Raw genomic sequence first — 22208 nt, 5'->3', positions numbered from 1 at the left:
TTATCAATATGTTTACCAATTTCGTTTATAAATATTGCGATATCTGTCAATTTTATAAAGAACTGAAATTCCGTCGACCAGACTCTCTTCCAACGTGATCCAAAATAGCACAGCGCGGCGATAATAAGCTCGATTTGACGATTAATTTGGTATTTATTATGAAAATGTTAAATAAACAAGATGAATTCTCTTGTATGTACAAGGAATGATTGTCAATTGATACCTAAGATATTCAAATTCATTAAAATATACAACTTTTTCTTGTGTATAATTATTAATATAATTGCAACTGTGTGCAATTATATTAATATATATTATAATATCTATTAACATTAATTATAATATATTTTAAGATATATATTTAAAATAATAGATAATAATTTACAAAATCTTTGATATTAATAACAATATTTCCAAAACAAAATTGAATCAATTAAAATCAGATTTGAATTAATCAGATCAAATAAAATCTAGATCTGAACTGTATTCATCATTTTTGTTACAGTAATGCTAACAGCAATTTTCAAACTGTAACACGTCTGCCCTAATCTATTAAATTATTACTTATTATCACCGCGCAGTTAGCACACAAAGAATTATAGGGCCACACCGGAAAACAAAAAGCAATGTTTCTTTGGTAAAATATTTATGGGAAAGAATAAAGTTACAACACGCGATCAGAGTTATACTGATCTTCGCGTATTCATCAGACATAGGTCCATCTCAAAGTCTTAATCTGATCCCACTCCACAGGATGCTTCAGTCGCATATGGTTTCTAACACTGTTGGGATGGGAGAAGGTTTTGGCGCAAGAGGAAACGGGACAGGTGGGTGAATCTCTAGGGTAATGATGATCCAAGTGCGCCCTCATAGCGCTGATATCATGTAATGTCCTACAGCAAAGGGGACACCTGTAACCGTGCTGTCGATGATGCTCCCGCAATAATCTCTGCTGCCTGAAGTCCGGTTGACCACGTTCATATTTGATGGTCCTCGTGATCGTGGTGGCCGTAGTGGAAGATTGATTAACTGATGTGTCGTCTTCCAGTTGCGCCTGATGACGGTGGTGAGGGGGAGGGACGGATAGTGGATGATGATGGCGATGCCGATGATGTTGCTGGTGATGGCTGTGGTGGTGGTGGTAAGCCGCGCCCTCTGCCTCATCAAGCCCGTGATCTGCAACCACCACCACACCAACGTTACCACCAGCCACCACCACCATAATCCCACCCTGAACTAAACACGATAATGCTACGCGCCCAACCTCGACCCAAACGGTGTTCAACATCTAGGAGTATTTCCCGCAGCGGTTACTATTATACCGTGCTCTTACTAGTTGGAATCAACCGCTAATTAATTGTTATTAATACGACCGACCGTCAGGGTAAAGTGTCTATTTTGAATATATAGTGAAAATTTACTATGCTTTCAAAAAAGATATACCGTTATTTTTTATTATATATTTATAATTATCTTATTATAAATGATAATTATTTTACTAGTATAAAGAGATAAGGGCAATGAGCCAATAATTTCGTTAAAATCTTTAAATTAATCTAATGTATTGTGGAGAATATCACGTAATTATGGCGTTTCGTCCCAACTTCCACTACTGGACTCATCAGTAAGGCATTACGTGATATTCTTCGCAATATATTAGATTAATTTAAAGATTTTAACGAAATTATTGGCTCATTGCCCTTATCTCTTTATATTAGTTGTTTAATACATATTGAGCCTTATCACAAACATTTTAATAATTATTTTATTGTTTTTGAAAAAATTGATATAAATTTCAACTTGTGTTACTTTTAAATTTGCATATTGCTTTTCAATTTTATAGTACCATATATATATATGATTTATATGATGCGATATTTATTATCACTATGTATTCAAAATATTTTTACATATGCGAAAGTCTCGAAAAATTCAACGTAAAAATTGCATTACATCGTTAAAATGTTTGAGGTATCTCACATAACTTTCAACATAGCATCAAATATAACAAATAGATACACGTTATCATATATTATTTGAGAAATGTTGAGACATATAATTAGGATATTCAAAATCTCTAACGAACTCGACTCAAATCAAATTCTACAAAAACAAAAATGCGACATTGTTAAGATTTTTTAATGGATAACTGCCCTTTACTTCAATGTGATTGGAAGGAGTCTGGCATCGTGCAAGAGAATGTGGACAATTAACATATCTATTTAAAATCATGTGTTTTTAAATAGGGGGGAAATGGGAATATTAATACAAATTGAAGACCTTTTACAAATAACTTGGATTGTCGGCGAAAGGTGACGGAGGTGTTCGAGGTGTTCTAAATTCGCAAACATGCTGATCGAATATTCGATTCTCGGCTAAATCTCCCCGTCATCATCGTCAATTACAATAACGCGTTTGTATGATTATTTAAGATCACGTTTTCGTCACTGTTCGTATACCCATTCAATTTCGTATACATTAAGTTTGATGCATGATTTTACGCGCAACGTTGAAATGATTAATGATTTTGCCACGTGTTTACACATAAATCTCACAAGTACTGATATTCGCGTTGCCATTTTCTTATTATATTTGAACATGCATTTTGTCACGAAAACTACACTTAGTTCGACAATTGCATTGGTTCCTTTGTCGCGGTTGGAGAAAAAGTATATGTCAAATGAATTAAATTCTTCACTCTGTTTCTATTCTTTTGTTAATCCTGTTTCGATCAATTATAAAAATATTGTTAGTATAACTACAATATTATCAATATCGAATCTCGATATATCAAATATCAAGATAAATGAAATCTAATTGTGATGCTAATAAACAACATACTATAATGAATAAATGGTAACACATTGTGCATGTAACAATGATGAAAATAAAATCAATTTTTTTAAAATTATTCAATAACAACAATTGAGATAAAAAAAAACAGATAACATTATATAGTATGAAATTTCGGTTAACTCTGATATATATGTAGATACTGTTGCGGTATATAGATAAGACACTACATATAACTGCGAAAATGTAATTTTCAATCACCATCCCTCATATTGATACTCAAAAAATCGTATTCAGAAAGTCTCTATTGCTTTAACAATCATTGCTGACTATAAAAACCTAAGATAGCTACAACGTTCTATCCGAATGAAACTCTAAACGGATTAAATAAATTTCAAACGGACAAGTGGCACAATGGCGACGATTGCAGCTGCAGCGGTGACGAAAATCCTCGTTACGATTTATAAGTCCTATCAAGCAGATAGCTGTACCCTTTCATTTCCAACCGCGACATTGACTAAAGCTTTTCGACAAGTAGTGAGGATTCGATCGCGTTTGTACGTGTTTCCAGACGACGGTCAGAGGGTGACGTCGAACGTACTCATGGCAACGAGGACGAGGATGGTGATTGATGCTGCTGCTGTTGGGCAACGGGATTGTTCATGCTAGGCCTCTGATGAATGCCGTGCGCTTGTAGCTGATGATTGATCAGGTAGTGCTTGGTCTTGCATCGTTTGCCGCATACGTTGCACTGCGGCCACGTGTCCGGCGGCGGCCAGTTCGAATGGACGTTTTTCACATGCTGTCGCAGGTTGCTTGGTGACGAGTAGCTACGGCCGCAGTAGCGGCATAGAGGCCTAGTGTCGTCATGGCGCAGTACCGTGTAGAGCCTTGCAAAATTCTCCACCGCCTGTGTGGTATCGGTGGCGGTGGCCGCCATCGCGGCCTCCTCCCTCTTCGGCATCGCCGATCCTACAACCAGGACATGCCCGTCAGTTGATACTGTTTCCTTCCTTGCTCTTTCTCGCCAATTCTCCCGTCCCTCCCACGTTCTCTCTCTCACTCTCTCTCTCTCTTTGCTCTCTTTCTGCATCTCTCTCGTTCTCTCTTATGCTCTCATTCTCTCTCTCTCTCTCTCTCTCTCTCTCTCTCTCTCTCTCTCTCTCTCTAGCGTTCTCTATGCACGCGCATTCGCACTACCTCTCTCACGTTCTCTGTCTCTCTCTCTCTCTCTCTCTCTTTCTTTTTCCCCTCTCTTTCCCTCTTTCAACGTTTCGTTCATGCTTCCTTTCTCTCATGCACACAGATTCACAGCTATATACATACACAGCATACATTGTGATACATTGGCGCAAGTATACGGAGGCACACAAGTTAAACCTTTCGTTCTTTCTTTCTGTCACTCTCCCTCTTTGCTCACTCCGTATCTGAGCACACACGTGACCAATCACACGTGATTCCTTCCTCTGTCTCTCTCACTTTCTCTCTCTCTCCCTCTCCCTCTCTTGTATTCTATCTTTCTTACTCTCCTTCTCTCTCATTCACTCCGCACCTTCAAGCGCACTTTCGCTCTACCTCTCTCTACACCACTATCATGCACACATTCACTTGCCCCTCTCTTTCTCTCTCTCTCTCTCTCTCTCTCTCTCTCTATTCCTCAGTTTGCTCTAGCGTACACATACTCGCACGCGTACTACTCTCGTACTCTCAGGGCATGCCCGGTTGTAGGATGTTTGGTGTGTTGTTATTGTTGTACTTGTTGATGTAGTTTCTTATCCAAAATACAATACACGATGGCCCTAGACTTAACGAGTCGCATATGCAAGGCATCTCCGTGTAATCAGTTGTTCATTTATCTCTCTTGGCCTCACGCTCATGTAGAGACGCGGGCGACTTCCGGTCGTAAAAATCGAACGAACATCTGGCGCCATAACGTACTCTCCCAAACGCGGCATTATTTTCGCATTTCGGAATGGCTGTCGCCGCCGCGGGTACGCTTCTTGCGCATTTCACAAATGAAACAGGAAATTCAGGGGGTAAATGGAAGATAACTGTATTCGATTTATCGGCAAGCATCGTCATTCGCCTTCGTCCTCGTGCACATCAAGCTCTCGAACAGAGAGACCGATAGAGAGAGACAGAGAAAAAGAGAAGATGACAAGGAGAATGATAGGTAAGACTAACAGAGAAAAGAGAGAAAGAGAGCGTCTGGAGGAAGCCGAGAGAAATGGAGGATCTGGACGGAAGAAAGAGATAAGGAAGAGTAGTAGAAGGGTGGTGCAAGAAGAAGGGAGACAGAGCAAGAGTAAGCGAACTACGTAAGAACCTTCGTATTGATCCACTCGTCTCTACGCCTCGTTACGACTATCTTTCCTACGAATCTCTAAGCATAAAGCTTCTCCCATTTTCGTGCACGTCTCATTACGTAAAAGGGAAGGATGTGTAGATTCAACATATGATGAGTATTCAACTCATGCAGAAATCATCATATACCGCATCTATTATATTTTGAAGCATTTATTTAGTCAATAATAATCAATAATTTGAATAACGAGATGAGTAACTATTGGATATTTTACTAAAGAAACCTCGGGGTATATATATATATATATAGCTGATTGCAAGGCGTTTCTCTCTTTCTCTCTCTCTCTCTCTCTCTCTCTCTCTCTCTCTCTCTCTCTCTGTCTCTCTCTTTTTTAATACGCTTTGTACTTTTTTTAAATGTTATTGCAAATTTAGGATGATTGAATTTTCGAAAAAAGAACCGTTTTGTCGTAACAACGTTCACTAAATGAATAAAATTCTATTTCTATATTGAAAACATATTTATTTTTAAAAATAGATGGAAAATATTTTTCAGCGCGTCAGCAAAAATAACATCCGAACCGAAATTCGATCAACAGTATTTGTGTAATCATAGCATCCTATTTTCAAAATTAACTTTTGTCGACTAAACCTACGAACATCATGTAAAAGAGGATTCGTAGTATGTAACTACTTGCTGATTTATGGTGGATGACAAACCAATTTATTAGAGTTACAGAGCCGCGTATATATAACACGAACCGCGGGAAACCGTATTTTGCGATGATTTATATATCAATCGGGTTACACCAGAATTCGGGTGGAATTAAGGTCACATCGCTTCTAAAGCATTAAGCTCGGGTCTTTCCATTTTCATCTTTTATCATTCGATGTTCACGCGAAATTTGATTATATTTCGCAAAAATACATGAGTAGAAAAGTAATCGTTAAAATCGTCATTTAATATTTTTATAAAAGTATTCGAGTTATCTATATCTTAAATGTCCAATAATTCAATCTATATTTAAGTTTTTATCTATATAAATTTTTAAATATCACGAATAAACGATTATAGAATTTACATAGAAATCAAATTTTTCTGTTGAAACAAATATTATTAAAAAATCGACTGAATTACGTGAAGTTTCTAATTACTAGAATCTCATTCCGTTAAATTAAAAGCATTCTATCATAAAATTATTTTCTTCAAGCGTGAAATATGTTCAGATGATCAATCCGAGTATTTTAAAAGTTCAGGTAATTCGATCGATCGAAGTGAGAGGTATGTGTGTTTGTTCGATTAAGGCCAACCTCCAAGTCGATCGGTCGGAAAAGAATTATAGAAAGACAGTTGTGGGGTGCGGAAAAGAACGATGAGCGGAAAGACAAAATACGGGAGGGATAGGCGAAAGATGCGGAAGAGATAACTTGAAGGACCGAAAGGGATAACTGCAATGATGAAAGACAGTAAAAATAGGAAAAGATGCTAAGAGATTTAGAGAAGATAAACGAAAGGATGCAATTTTCTTCGAGAAATTCTTTCCAAAACGAAATTACCTCAGGAGAAAATACAAGAACTTCCGCGGGAAGTTGAAGAAATAAAAATTAACTCTTTTCTTCGTTAAATCTGATTTCGAAGCACGTAAAATAAAAGATAATGTTTTAATTTGGTTAAGAAAGAAGATGTGAACGTGTACGTTTCTAAATTTGTCAAGTTTAATGATGTTAAGTTGAAAGCTCTTACGAGAAAGCCAAATCGAGACCTATTTTTATTATAATGAAATCTCAGAAAGTTAATTGTTCTTTAAATGTAGACTCGTCACACTTATACCGAAGATTTCATTTTGTTTTATTATAAAATATTCCTGAAATATTTAAAATAAATCATAATTTAAAAAAAATTGCTCTAATTATAAAATGATGAAAAATTAAATACAAAATTAAAGTTTTAAAAATTTCTTATGAATGCATTCAAAAATAATTTAAGATGCGTTTTATAGCACAAAATATAATATCAGCGATCCTGATACGTGTCTAATTATTTTAAGCTTATCAAAAATTATTATTTGAATATTTAACTGTCATCCCAAAATAATAATTGAAGATTTGCGCATTGCAGCAAAAAATATAACATCGGCAATCTTATACTTATCTGATTACTTTAAGCATTATCAAAGATCATTATTTACAATATATCGCAATTGCAAAACTAGACAAAACTCTCATTAGTTTAAAACTACAAACACTTTATACCGCCATATGAATATCTAGGAAAACAACTGAAGATGATTGAAGAAAGTCTAAGCTCTTCGCGTAGGAGAGAAAATAAAATACGGGAAGATGATACAGTGATCGGACGAACGTTAAGGTTTTCGCAAAAACTTCAAGTACGATAAAGAAACACGAAGCCGAGAAGAGGATACCGACATTGTCGGCAAGAAGGGAGATTCGGTAGCAAGCCCGGATGATTGCGCCAGTCCATTAGCGGCGTCGCTCCAACGAATTGCGCTGCATTAACGAGGACCTGCTTCTCGAGGAGCAGTCAGCGCGCTGATTGGCCGAAGGGAGCCCGAAGATCGATGTCTTCGGGTTTCCGGGAAAGTCCTTCCGCGTCTGCCTCGCGTTACCACAGGGGTGAGCAACTCGAAAATGTCGATCTCGTTCGAGGGGAAAGACGCGGAGTTATAGACAAGGATCGATATGCGGTGCAATTTCTATTCCTGGAAATACTTCCGAAATGAGAAACGAGCCTTGATATGCTACACCGAAATCCTATTCGATGTTGCGGCGGTAAAGCGCGAAGCAACCATCAGCAGTTTTCCACAACGCTTCGTGCGGAAACTAATCAAGAATGGAATTTAAATCTTGATGCTTCGCTTATATGAAACTTTCTGAACCGTAAATAAACTGTCTATTTCTCTCTTTCTTTAAATTTATAAATACTTTCTTATAAACAACTTCAAATATAAAATTTGTATATTTTATATTTTCAATTTTTCGAAATCGGTGATATTTAAAAAAAACGTTTATAATGCCAATATATGTGTTCAGTTTAATACTTCGCTACTCTCTACAGAACCATGATCACACCTGGCTTCTGGTACTAGCTTTGTTAACGATTGGTTACATCAGCATTCGGCACGATTTAGGGCTTAGGTTTATGACAGGTGGTTTGATATATAGCAGTCGTTGAGTCAGAGGAAAAGACTCCGAAGGGGTAGAAAAGTTTAATTTAGGTAGCCACTGTAGTTACCTACAAGTTCCTCCCCTAAAGGCGATTTAAGTTTTTCTACTTCTTTAAGAATAAAAAAAAAATATCATGCTTTATGAGTTTATTTTTATTTAACTTTCACGTTTTCGCTCATTTGCTCGCGTGCAGAATATAGATGTAAAAGTCATAACGCTTCGTACTGCATGAACTACATTACTTTTGTAATAATTGATTGAGGCATTTAAATCTCTGACCTTGACACCGGTATCCGATCTTTTTACATTCAAGTTTAATTAGCATTTAGCCTATATGCAGTACTATGTATATGTTTCTAAACACAAATTAAAATAATTTATATTTCCGCATAATTGTTTTAATTCTGCTTATTGTTAATAAGGAATTTCTAAAACCTATTAATTTTTTAAATCAATCTACATTTATATACATATATACATGTATATATGATATACATATAATATAATCGGATTTCTCAAAAGTTATTCTTAGGATTAAATTAAATTTTATAATTGATTTTATTAATTGATTAAAATGTATTATTCAAAATAAACGCAAGATTAAAACACGCATCACAATGAATAATTATAGAGATAAAACTTATAATTATAGAAATTGAAGTTTTTAGGGATGTTACATGACATGCAGTTTCTGAAGCAACATGACAAAACAATTTGCCCTTAGAAGTTTTTCCTGCAGAAGTTTCTAGGACGAGACAATAAGATCACTTTTCTAGAATTGAAAAACCATGTTGTCTGTCGGAAGTTTGACTCAACTATCGGGATGCAATGTATTGTGCGTGAGACACACGTGAAAAAATACATTTAGGTGAAAAGGAAGGGGGACTATTCTGTATAGTTAAAATGACTTTCGGCACGTTGGATTTGTAAAGAGGGTTGGAACGCTGAGTAACCGAATGGCTGGAGCCGTTTGGATGAAACTGAGATTGCTTGGCAATGGCGGCAATAAAGGAAAATATAGAACTATAAAGACATAAAACGAGAGGAACACGATAGACAAGAAGATCGGCACAAACATAGCTGAAATAAAAACTTATTTTTTTCAGCAAGGAGTGAAATCTGTTTTATTGAGTTATACTTTAAATTTAAAAGGAAATAATAAAATCAGCTCCTTAGCCTTTATAACATATATTTTCATAATTTTGAATTTTGTTCGTTGGAGACTTTTAATTCGTTTTATTTGAAAAAATAGGAAATAACAAAAATTTTCAAATTATCGCATTACGTAAATTTCCTGTTTTACTTTCTTGAAGTACGTTTGTGGTGTGTGCGTGCGTGCGTGTGTATGTGCGTGTGTGTGTAAAGGGTATTATTTTTATAATCCTGAAGATATGGCAAATATTTTAATAATTCCTTTTTAATTTAAAAAGAAATGCAATAAAATGATTTTTCAATTTGCAGAAACGCATTTATGAAATAACTAGCAAAATTGTTATCCGGCACAAATTTTTAGGGAGATACATTAGAAAAAAAAGATGTCATAAAACAATGGGAGATTGGAGTAAAATACGTGAAATTGCACGGATAAAGCAGATACGGAGGAAGAGTAAAAAAGAATATGGAAGACGTTGAAGGGGATGGATACTGATGTGAGTGATGCGCGTGTGCTAAGACATGAGTGCGCGCGTTCCAGGCACGTTAGAAGAAAATAAAGGGTGGATTTACGTATTCGGAAGTGAATTTTGCCTCAGGAGATTGCCAACCAAGATCGCGTGCGACAACAGAATCTAGTGAAAGCTTAAAAAAAAAATACAGCGTAAAAGAAACAAAACGGTTCATAAGAAAACAGAGACAAATTTGAAACAAAATACAAACTAAAATGTAAAAATTCATAACTTAAGAGAGGCTGTTATTTTAGCATATAAAAAAACGTTATTTATAATGTGCGCTTTAATCATTCTGAAAGCTACGTCTGCCTACAATTATGTAACGATTGTCCGAATCCCTATCGAACTCATAAAAAGGAACTCGACCGATATCAAAGACTCTCAAAGGGAATACATGTAATATCTGTAGCGCGCGTGACATGCGTGCATTAAGCTGCGGGTGCGTGAGACTCGGACACGTTAAGAAAAAAAGTAGAGGGTGAATTGACGTAGTTGAAATGACTTCGGTCCGCGAAGGGAGTATAGTGAAGGGAGAAAACCGAGGGTTAGGGGGGTAGGCGTTTTGGTGATCGGAGGTATCACCGAAGAAGCTTAGGATGGTTGGCAGTGGCGGCGGCGGCGGCGGCGGTGGCGGCGGCGGTGGTAGTGGTGGTTGAGTGTTGCTGAGGGGTGGGTACCGGGGGCAAGTGAGGGCAGATCAATGCGGACATGTGCGGGAAATTGCACAGGGATCGATCCCAGGACCCTCGGGGGAAGCGCGGCCTCTGTGTTTTTCTCTCTGTCACTCCTTCTCTCGCACCTCCCCTGTATACCCTCTCTACCTCCGTCTGTTCTGACTCTCATTTCGCTCCTCTCCACGCCTCCTAAGCCTCACTTTCCCTCTTTCTCTCTCTTTCTCCTACGCTTTCCGCGTGGATCTCGCTCTTTCGCGAAATGCTCACTTTCCTGACTGACGAATGCATCGTTTACTGACATAACAGTACTGATATACAGATGATCTTTCAGCAATAAATTGACGATATTTTTTAACGCTTATTGAAACGTCTTGCTCAATTTTTTTATCTTTAAATATTTTAAATCACGCGTCCCCCCCCCCCTCCCCATTATAGATTTTATACAAACCTATTTACTTTATAATTACGTTCTAGACCATTATTTAGTCAGCGAAAATTATAAACAATTCAGGATGGTTATATATGTATATATTTATATATATATATATAATCTTCGATATAAAAAAAAAACTAAAAATATTAAAATAATTCAAGAAGATTAACTTAATAAAAAAATTTTATTCTTTTATGAAAATTTTAAGATCGATATTGTGATGATAAAATTTAAATAACAAAGAAAAAAGGAGAAAGAGAGAATTAAATCACAGATATTAATGCGCGTAAACAATCGCTATTTCTTATAATTATAGTTTTAACAAATACAAGACAATTCTAATCTGAAAATTTTCCTTAATCAATAAATAAAATTTGTAATGAATAAAGTGAATCTTTACATTTATATCTTAGATAAAATTGATATCTATCTTTCTATTTCTAAACCACTCTAATTTAATGCGTTGAGCGCCGGCGACATACACCGTGTGCCACAGATTTTCATAATTTCCAGCAATATACTAAAATAACTAATCGAGGTTCTAAAATTGCATAAAAAATAATAATTGTTCAATTGGATATAGTTTCAAGCTTCGGTTCCTGCGATACATCCATAAAAATTGATCGGCGCTCAATATGTTAAAGGTCGGTAAATAATTTACTCTCTCTCTCTCCCTAAAATTAAATAATAAAATTATACAAATAAAAGGTTCACAAAAAGGGTTCCTAAATCTATTTATAAATGTGCGAACTATCATTCACAAAAATTTTTTTTGATAAAGTAACGCTATAACGGATAATAAAACGCAGCAGGTTCGGTTTACCGTAAGTAAAAAATTAGCAAAGGGAAAAAGTAACAATAGCTTGCATTATGGAAATTTTAAGAATACCAGTCCAAAAATACAATTGAACGAATAACAAATATTTTAAAAATATGAAAAATGGTGTAAAGCTTTGATTTTCTAAAGAAGAGTTATGGGCAGTACTCTTAAAAACGCGGGATAATAAATTTCTTTTTTTACTCTTTAGCCTTGTTATGGAATGATTTAAATGGTACAACCTTGTATTGAATTATAAGTAGATATATTTAAAGCAAAAAAAAAATTATTACCATGTTTTAGAATAGTGTCTGTTGCAAATGAATAGAAATCTTTTGTCACCATGACAATTGCGTAGGTACCTACACCCTTGCACATTTTCTTTGTAAATCTCATTCCCGCAATCAGTCTTAATCGACATCTTACTGCCGCACGTTTCTCACAGATGCAGCATCCGTACGACACAACACGACTTTACCGTGAAGATTGATTAAACTCGCTGCCGCAGCCACACCGCCACCCATGCGAGGTATATTAAAGACGTGACCCGACATAAAGGATCCTTGTCCTCAGTTCCTATCTCTCTCTTCTCTCTCTCTCTCTCTCTCTCTCTCTCTCTCTCTCTCTCTCTCTCTCTCTCTCTCTCTCATCCGCTTTTCTTCTATGACCACATTGATTTTCCACAGTACTCCACCCTTAGTCCACATTACTCTATCCCTCCCTCCGTTCGCTAACTTTTCCTCTGCAAACTCTTCTCCGGGAGAGAATGTACCCCAAGTGGAGTGCAGACAAGCACCGTTCGGGCATCCGCGCCTTCTTCCTCGGCGCCTTCTTATCGACACCCGACGTCGCGCGCTGAAGGCCGTGTAGTCGCTGTTTACTTGCGAGTAATCCGGGAACGAGAGCTGGGCCGAGTACTCGAAAGCTTTGCAAGTTTGATTGAATCTCAGCAGCAAGAGCGCCGCCGGCATCAGAAAATGGACAAGTTGCTAGCTTCAGAGTTCGTTCTGCACGATTCCTATTTTTTTTTTTATTTTCACCGCGAAAGTTACCGGATGTCGTGAACAGAGTCGTTTTAGTCGGCACAATCGACCAAAACTTTTGTGTCTTAAACAGAAAAAACGTTTTCAGATTGTAAACGAATTGAATAATTTTGTGTTACGATTAGAATGATAATACATTCCGAGTATAAATTAGCGACGAAATAACATTATATAAAAAAGCGAATTAAATACTTTGCATCACGCGATTTAATTTTTTATTAGCCGCATTAGTCATTTTATTTAATATCCTTTATCGTTTAAATTTTGAATTGTGTAAAAAAATTGAGAGAAAAAAACTACCGTAGCTATAACGACCATTTGTCTCTCTTAATCAACGTTGCAGGCATTATTTTTTGAATATCTATTTATTATTGTCAATTTGTTTAAGAGCTCGTGCTTGTTTTTCAGATAAAAGCATATTTACGCTTTTCCTCGTTAATGAGATTTCGCCTTTGATGTCCACCGTTTTTATTGCATTAAGTGGATTTCGGAGGTAATTTTTTTTTTAGTCTGCCGCGCCACGTTTGCCACGCTGTTGTAACGTTCGTGAAATGCGTTCTCGTTTTTCGCTCATGTCGACGAGAATCGATAGACCCGACAGATTAAAGCCGAGTATTCGTAACGACGATTTCGAACGCGCGACGGGAATATAAAGCCAAGTACGCGCCATGTTTTTTCTCTACCATTTATTTTTCTTCTATCGATCCATCCACCAAACTTACGCGATTTTTCTGAAGCTATATTACAAACTAATTAAATTTGCAAATCAAAGTTATATAAAACATAACTAAACTTTGGAAATCAAAGTTATATAAAACATAACTAAAAACTTTGGAAAATTTTGCATTTATTGCTCGACATAATGTCGCATATATTGATTGATTGCTTTGCAAATACTTTCTAGGGTTGGGAAGTGTTATCGTTGCTTTTTTTTAATAAATGGTAACGACGTTATATTTTTTATCAGTAACAGTCAAAGCTGGCAAGTAACGCATTATTTGTAATGTCGTTATATCGTTATAAGTTACTTTTTTCGGTAATGAATAGGTAACGACGTTACATTTTCTTCGGAGTAACGTTCTGGTAACGCAGCTACATTTTTGGGGTAATAGTAACGATTTCACTAATTACTTTTATCGTTACTTTATTTCCAGCCACGTAAAAGTTTTAGTCGTAACTAAAGCTGTAGAAAACAGAGATGTGTCGTTAAAGAAATAGGTCTGATTGGCTCTCTTAATCACGACGTAATCACGATGCCTTTTTTCACATTGTATTCACGGTTCACACGTATATAGGCTGCGTTCCGTTTCACATATTATGCGCATGATGCATCATTTTATCTTTCTTTAATATTCAGTGAACAACAAGGATAAAATGATGTATTATACGCACTGTGCGTGAAACGGAACGCACCTAGTGATGAGACCCGTAGTGATATGAGACCAGCGAGATCACGTGGAATTCTACCCTAATAAATATGAATATATATACTCATATATATATATATACACATTTTTTTAATTCTATTCCTCTATTAAAAAATAGAATTTTGATATCTTTTTTACATTTATCAAAAAAATCTGCACATAATATTCTATTGTCAAGAAACAGAGTAACGAAAAAGTAATGATTCGTTATATTTCGAGTAACGATAACGGTAACGAGTTATTTTTGCAAATCAATAACGAGTAACGTGAGCGAGTTATTTTTTTAGGAAAAAGAATGGTAATGGTAACGAGTTATTTTTATGAGATAACGTTGCTAGCCCTGGCAACGATAATGATAATGCAGTTATAATTTGCTTAATAAACATAATCATTACTTTTTTACCGTTACTGTACACCTGAAAGATAGATATGTATGGAATGTGCATAAACGAAAGGAGTGTTACGTTTGATCATGTTGCGATCGACTATAGCCACTCTGGATTTTGTGTTGAACTTGTCAATTAGTGACGTACAATTGAATGCCACTCTAAAAAAAATCAGTGAAAAATTCAGAATTCAGTGAAAAAGTAACGGAAATTGTATCAACTCAATATTTTTTTAGTTACGATAACGTTAACGAGTTATCTTTTCCAGTGGATAACGAGTAACCATGAGTTATTTTTTACAACGAGTAACGAGTAACGATAACGAGATACCTTTTTTTAAAAAAAAGCAATGTTCTCAACCATAAGACTTCCTTATCATGATGTATCTGAATCAGCAAAAATACATTTTACATTTAAAAGTCTGTTTGCCAAACAGTGTCGCAAAGACTAATGCGGCAAGTTCTGAGACAGAATTGCAATCGTTATTTGTCCAGAGAACGCAATAATGTACGGTGAGCCATCCTCGGCGCGATCCAAGTCGTTCTGCGTGCGACAGCAGCACGTGGATTTCGCGAGAATGAAAGCGAAGAAAAGGGACGCCTGAGACATTAAAGACGCAAGAAACGAAAGAATCGGTGGGATAAGGTCGGATAAAGGAAGGACAGATAGATAGAAAAAAGGGAGAGACACAAGCAATTCAACGTGACACCGTGCATTCGTCTCGTTGCTCCGCTTATCGCGCAAGAACCTCATTTTTATCCTTCCCGCGATACCCTCCAGTGATGTTTTACGCCTTCTAGGCCATGTATAGATCACCTACGTAAATCCTATCCGCCAACCCTAAACTCCCCGGAATACATATATTTGATGGCATCGCCACTCTTGAAATAGGCCATTACATCCAATCTCGTCTCATTTCCGGATCCTTTCTTTCTAACTGATCTTTGTTTTTCAACTGCGTTTTTCAAACAACTCGATTGGGATAACTTGTCATCGATTCACCTTGGGGTTTTTCCAATCTTTACAACGCGAAGTTTCCTCATTTTCTTGAGTGTTAGAACAATGTTGACTGAGCTTAAACGTTATATTTATTCGGGGAATTGTTGATGGTAAAGAGAAATTGATTACTTTTAAAATATCAACAAATTTAATATAAAAAAATGCCTAAATATATGTGTGCGCGAAAGTTAAACTTTAAATAAAATTATAGTAAAGTTACTATAATATGAAATTAATCAGTGATTCAAATATTTAAGAAATCTATCTAAGAGAATATACCAATTAAATATTTCTATTCATACAACTATATATTACGTGAAAACGTTAAAAAAATAACGTCGATATCTATTTTCATCTTCTTCTTGACGTTAAACTTCAAGTAATCGAGTTTTCTTTTTCTCCCGGATACACCATACTCTGAGAAAATCAAGACTTGAACGGACATCTGGGGAATACGGGCAGTCAGCAAAGATTAAGAAAGAAAAAGACGAAGAAGAATCTTTCCCATGTCCCTTCATCCACGCGCTGTGGATGTTTCGTATGCCCTGTACACACGTACATAGTACCGCCAGAAACAAGATCGCCGATGAATCACGTGTGTGTGCTCACGCAACCATTACATGTTCGTTTTTGCCATATTGAAATCTACTTGCAATATTTCTCTCTTTCACGTCATACACGTCGAAAAATATTGCGAAGAAATATCGAGCAGTGGTGGTCAAACGTTGGTAAAGCCAAGTTTTCCTAGAGGAAATTCGTCAGGAAGATAAGAATCTGACCAGGCTCGGTCGAAACGAAACTATCCGAAATCGGATCCGAGTGATAGATGGCTCTAATCTGCCGAGAGTGTGCGATCGAGAGTCAACCTTGCAGTAGAAAACATGGATTTGTAGTAGGCTGCTAGAATCTAGCGCGAGAGATCGAGATAAGGACTGGCGCAAAAAGAACATAAGTCACACTGACACGTAATTTCGGTGGCTGGAATGATACGCGTAATTGTCTCCGATGTCACAAGTTAAGATGAAAATGTATGTGTTCATAAAACTTTTAAATCAAAATAAATTCTCTGAAATTAATTTAATTTTCATGACATAGACTTTGATTAAATTATGATTGATAGGCATCCAAACAAAATGATATATTCAAGCGGTTTTATATTCATTTTATTTTTAATAAATGCACTGAACTTTAAAAAAGTGAAACTAAAAATATTTTATTTTATTTTAATCTTTACGTCTACTTGATTAAAATAAAATAAAATATTTTGATAAAATTGATGAAAATTAAAAGAATCAAAAGATCAAAGAAAAAAAATCGCGAATAAAATTCATCGTCTTTTTTTCATTTTATTTTATTTTAAATAAGTATTTAACTTAATATTCTTGTATAAAATTACTTGATAACGGTTGCTTTGATATTGCTCTATATAAATGATATATGATTTATTTTTACAAATCATAGTACAACAGACTAAAAAATATCAAAAAGGATAGATACTTTTTTAATAAAATATTCTAGCTTATGCAGAAGAAACTTAGCGAAAATTTTTTGCTAAGTGTGATGTCTACACCTGTGATATCTACAGCTTGAAGCAAATTTACTACTGCGATTTAATCAATAGTTTGTCAAATCAGAATTTTTATAATCCTTATATTAAAAAAAATTTTCATATAAAATTACTAATTTATTTTTATTTAATACATTGCACAACTTTTAAGTTTAAATTTGGCGATTTATTATTTAAAAAAAAAGATAAATCAGGCTTGCAAACAAAAAACTACCGTTACTAAAGTACCATTCAGCTGAAACCTTCCTCAAAGCTTATGAACGATCGTGTCATCTTCAAAGTAAACTGGAAGTACTCGTAAACGACAATCATCAATCATAGCCACGAGTCATGCGGGTGGCTGCGCAGTCTAGCAGCTGATCCTATCCTATCGTTTTCTCCCTCGTGTTACTGGGTTACCACACGTCCTAAAACGGAAGTGAATTCCATCCCCGACCGCACCCGCGAGTGTAGTACCGGTGAGTGCTTTTAGGCGAGGCCGCATTCGTAGGCGACGGGCTTTACGGCGATGCGATGGCACGAAATAAGCAGAACGAAACGGGTAAGGGGAGAAAGGCAGTTCGAGTAAGAAGAACGTGTGCGGATAAGGAGACGAGTGGCAGTTGCCGGGAGAGGGGGTTGCTGAGAACAAATGCGAAGCTCTGCCTCCATTTACGTCGGGGGTTGCGAGCGTCAGGGGTTGGCACGAGGTACAGGATGGAAGAAATTCGTGGAAACACCGCGGAATTGGATAAGCCGGCGGGGTTTGTTTTGTCAGGGGTTCGCAACGAGGATAAACGTGGCGACTGCGAGATCGCGTGGTCGATGGTCATAGGCCCGAATATCGCGTGCCCCAAGAAACTTTCTCTTGCTCGCTCATTCACTCGCTCACTTGCTCGCTCGTCTGCGCGGAAATCGACAATCTGCTAACCCGAGACAGGCACTCGTGTTGTTAACAAGCACCGCCGGATCGATGGATCGAAACTGTTTCCCTGGTTAAATTAATATTCCCACGAAATGCTTACTTTTCACGAATGGTTAAATTACCTCCTCCTCACCCCATCTATCCTATAAGCTTGCTAGCTTTTCCTAGGAAATCATTCTTACCATTTCGGAACTATATAAACTACACATGATATTATTTAACAGAATTCACCGAAATTTTGCATCATTTTTCCAAAAATTCCACTTAACAGCAAATGGACTGCTAACAAGCAAAGTAAAGAAAATTTAAAAACATTCATTCCTAATGCCACTGTCATTATTATTGTCAGCTACATAATACTGCACATGGTATTCGAAACCACAGTGTAATAAAGGAAAGTGGTTGCAATTAATTTTTTTTTTTAGATATTATCCTGCATTGCGATTCGCCAATCTCATTTTCCGCCGTAGAGAAAGTGCGGAAGGAGATGGGTCCTTATCCGAACTATTGTCGAGACGAGAGACGGCGATCGAAAGCCCGACAATGGAATTGCGATTATCGTCCGAGCAGGGTTGCTTGCCCTCATCAAACCCTATATACGCGAGGGCGAATCGAATGGTATGGAACACGATGAGAGACAGGGAGAGGTATCAGCGAAGGAAAGAGGGAATGAGAGGGTGAGGGACGGGATTGGCACGGGGTGGAGGAGCAAGATAGAGTTAGAGAGGAACGAGCGGGAGGTACTAGGTGCTGTTTGTTGAATCCTCGAGATCAATACGACGTACCCTATCTCTTTCTCCCTCGTAATATTGCGGACGATGGCGTGCGTGACACACGTATATGTTCATGTTCCCGATACACGTCACGAAAGGCAAAGTGATGCTGTACCAATTGATTCCCGATTTTTTTTACGAAAGTGCTTGTCGATCTTCGTTTCTTGACAACGAAAAATGGACAAAATTGTGATTCCCGAATAGCTTGATTGTCCATTTTCAATTCTTTTGTGTAAGATAAATTGACGAAGTGATAAACGGGGGAAATTTCATGATTAATATTGTGTACATCAGTCATGTCAATTATGACAGATTGCTGCCGTGAGATTACAGCTAATACTTCCATTTCCGATAATTATGCAAAATAACATCACAAAATTCTATTCATGCAAATTTCAAAAATGGAAATGTGGTATTTAAAAAATTGATTGTTTTCTTTTAATCCTATCTATATACAAACAGCACAAGCAACGTTTATAAACATATCAGTATACATATATATTTATATAAATAAATAAATATATATGTACATACACATTTATAAAATTCAAACCTCATCGATATTTTATATATGTATAAATAATTAAAAGCTTTCTTTCACAAAAAGAAGCAATAGAAGAAATTAATAAGAATAGCTCTCGAAGGTGAAAGTCCGTATCTCCGGCTTTCACATCCATTTCTGAATAATTCTTCATTCCGCTCATTTCTTCTATAAAAGCAGGCGATGAATATACCATAGGAGGGTGGCTTTCACAACGCGAGCCTGCTTTTCAAAAAATGGGGTTGGTCATACCGCCTTATTTATCGCACTAGGTATACCGCGGTAAAGAAGCTCTCGCGAAGCTCTTTCTAGCTTTGTCTCTCTCTCACGCTCTCCCCCGTTTTTCCTTTTCCCGACCAATCGAGGAGGCTTGCTTATCGTCAACGCGAAGGGTGAACTGCGCACTGCGGTATAGGACGAAAATAGGTCGGCCAATTCTCGTACCAGCACCCTCTTTCGCCTCCGCCTTACCTATCGACACCTCCGCACCCTTATCCGTAGTCTAATAAAAAACGAATATCTACGAGTGTGAGTTTCGATCGCTTAGGCGCGGCCTTTTCGACGCACACTCAGGGTCAAATTTAACCACCGTTGATGCGCTGAGAGGGAGGCCGAATGTGCAATCAAATCATTCGAAAAGTACTACATTAATTATAATAAATACTTCCAAGTAAAATACAAGTAAATGAAAATTTATTTTCTTTCAGTTAAGCGTATACTTAATGTATACTTAACAAAAATATTAATGTATACTTAACAAAAATATTACATTATAAAATACTGAGAAGCATACATATAACACATGTATAAGAAATAAGATTGATTATATGATCAAATGAAAAAAATTTAATATTTATTATTTTTTCATATGAACAAAAAATCGAGTATTAAGTTTTTCTCTTTACAATTAAAAAATAAAAAATAAAAAAGAATAAAAAATAAAATAAATAAAAAACTTGCAATTAATTGTATTATTTCTTGATACGTAAAAAAAAAAATAATAAGATATTCATATAATGTGCTAATCGGAGCAAAAACTCTTCGTCGTAATTTATATTCATTAACTAAAATAAACTAATTATAAAATCTTCTCAAAACTAAAATACAAAATTACTTCATGCAGTCTTATTAAACTGTATAATTGCACGTCATTGTAGAAAGATATGCAATTATCTTTCAATATTCAATATTAATAATCATCAAACAAAGGAATATTAAAGTTTATGTTGAATCTACGCACCTTCCTTCAGCGCATCTCACAGGAAACAAATACATTACATCTATGATGTCGTCAGCGTCAACTCACTTTCGCTGAAGACACAAGCACACTGTGCAACGCGTTGTTCACATTTGATTTCTTCATAGCGCAATAACGATGAATACATCACTATAAAAACGTCTGTCAAAAGCCTTCACAAAGGGATCACAAATTATGAGGCATCAGCGAATGATTCTTTCGCATGTATGTAAATAGCAAGCCCTCTTCGATCAATTTCCAGATTGCTACTTGTCTTCGGATCATCCGTCAGCCGAGGAATATTATTGTTGAGACTGTTGGCTTGTGGAAACTTGTGAGGCAGGCTGTAAAGATTGCTGTTGCGCCTGCACGTGTGTCTGTATCTGGTGATACAGAGGGTAAGTTTTTCTCTTTCTGATGCCGTGCATGGAAAGCAGATGAATCTGCAAGTACTGCTTGGTCTTGAATTGCTTGCTGCACACGTGACATGAGATATACTCGGTCTGCACAGTGTGAACATTAACAATGTGCTGCTTTAAATTAGAATTGTTCGAGTATATCTTGCCACATTCGGGACACTTGGGTTTACCGGCGTGACTGGCGTCCTCCCTTTGCTGATGATACCGCCTGTGAGATTGTTGCTGGAGTATCGCCATATCGATCTTGTCCTTCGCGCAAGACTGTAGTATCAGATTCAGTTGCTCACTCTTGACAGAGGTGCTCTGGAGACTTTGGAGATTGTTCTGCAGTTTCTGATGCATCATCGTAAGTTGCTCACTGTTTAGGTTATTGAGGGAGTTGAGGGCATTGAGGGTGTGTTGCTGCGACGACTGTTGGCTGGTGGCATGGTGATGCTGATGGTGATGATGCTGAAGCAGGGCCGAGAGATCCTGCCCTTTTGAGTTGTGACCTCCGCCGCTTTGGTAGGTTTCAGATCCGGCGTGCTCGTTCTTCGAAGATGAACCCGGGAGCCAACCGGAACTCGAACTTGAACCGTCTCCTCCAGAGGGCTGCCACCGCCCTGGAACCACCAGCCAATGTCAGTCCTCAGCCAACCTCGTACGATCCCTTAAACACTATTCAATCGCTTTTTTTGCCTCCCACTGCCCTTTCTTATGTATTTTTTTTTCAACTTTCTTTTTTCTGAAAGTGTACTTCCAAGTTCTAAAGACAAGGTTTTGCCCTCAATAATTTTTCTACCCTCCCCCAATGAGTCTCTCCCTAAATCTAGAATCGAATTCAATCCTTCGTATCGTGCGAGTTAATATGGCAACCTTTAATTGTTCCTGGCGCTCTTGTGCGCCCTATATTGTTTGTCTCTTCTTCATTATCTTCCCATATCGCGATTTGTTTCCAATTCTTATTCAAATTGAGACCGAATAAGATCACTACATTGATATGTGTGTACACGCATAATTAAGATTATTTTAAATAATTACGAATAATATAAGTTTAGA

At 36.8% G+C, this 22208-nt stretch overlaps 1 protein-coding gene across 6 annotated transcripts in view; it reads right to left on the bottom strand.

The window, feature by feature from the left end:
- Window positions 1–545: 545 nt before the first annotated feature.
- LOC108783099 (protein abrupt) overlaps window positions 546–22208 on the bottom strand; it is an 89546-nt gene continuing 67883 nt past the window's right edge. For 3 of the 6 annotated variants that reach the window (XM_018551564.1, XM_018551562.1, XM_018551563.1), the window contains one exon: window positions 21054–21772. In XM_018551564.1, coding sequence (XP_018407066.1) covers window positions 21054–21772 — 719 coding nt within the window. Of the gene's footprint in view, window positions 1177–3005; window positions 3766–12503; window positions 12982–21053; window positions 21773–22208 lie in introns of those variants that run through there. The other 3 variants (XM_018551565.1, XM_018551567.1, XM_018551568.1) reach the window with 3 other exon arrangements.

This window comes from Cyphomyrmex costatus, unplaced genomic scaffold (assembly GCF_001594065.2).
Source record: "Cyphomyrmex costatus isolate MS0001 unplaced genomic scaffold, Ccosl1.0 scaffold141, whole genome shotgun sequence".
In the NCBI taxonomy this organism is placed as follows: domain Eukaryota; kingdom Metazoa; phylum Arthropoda; class Insecta; order Hymenoptera; family Formicidae; genus Cyphomyrmex; species Cyphomyrmex costatus.
This window is presented reverse-complemented; position numbering and strand designations above follow the sequence as displayed.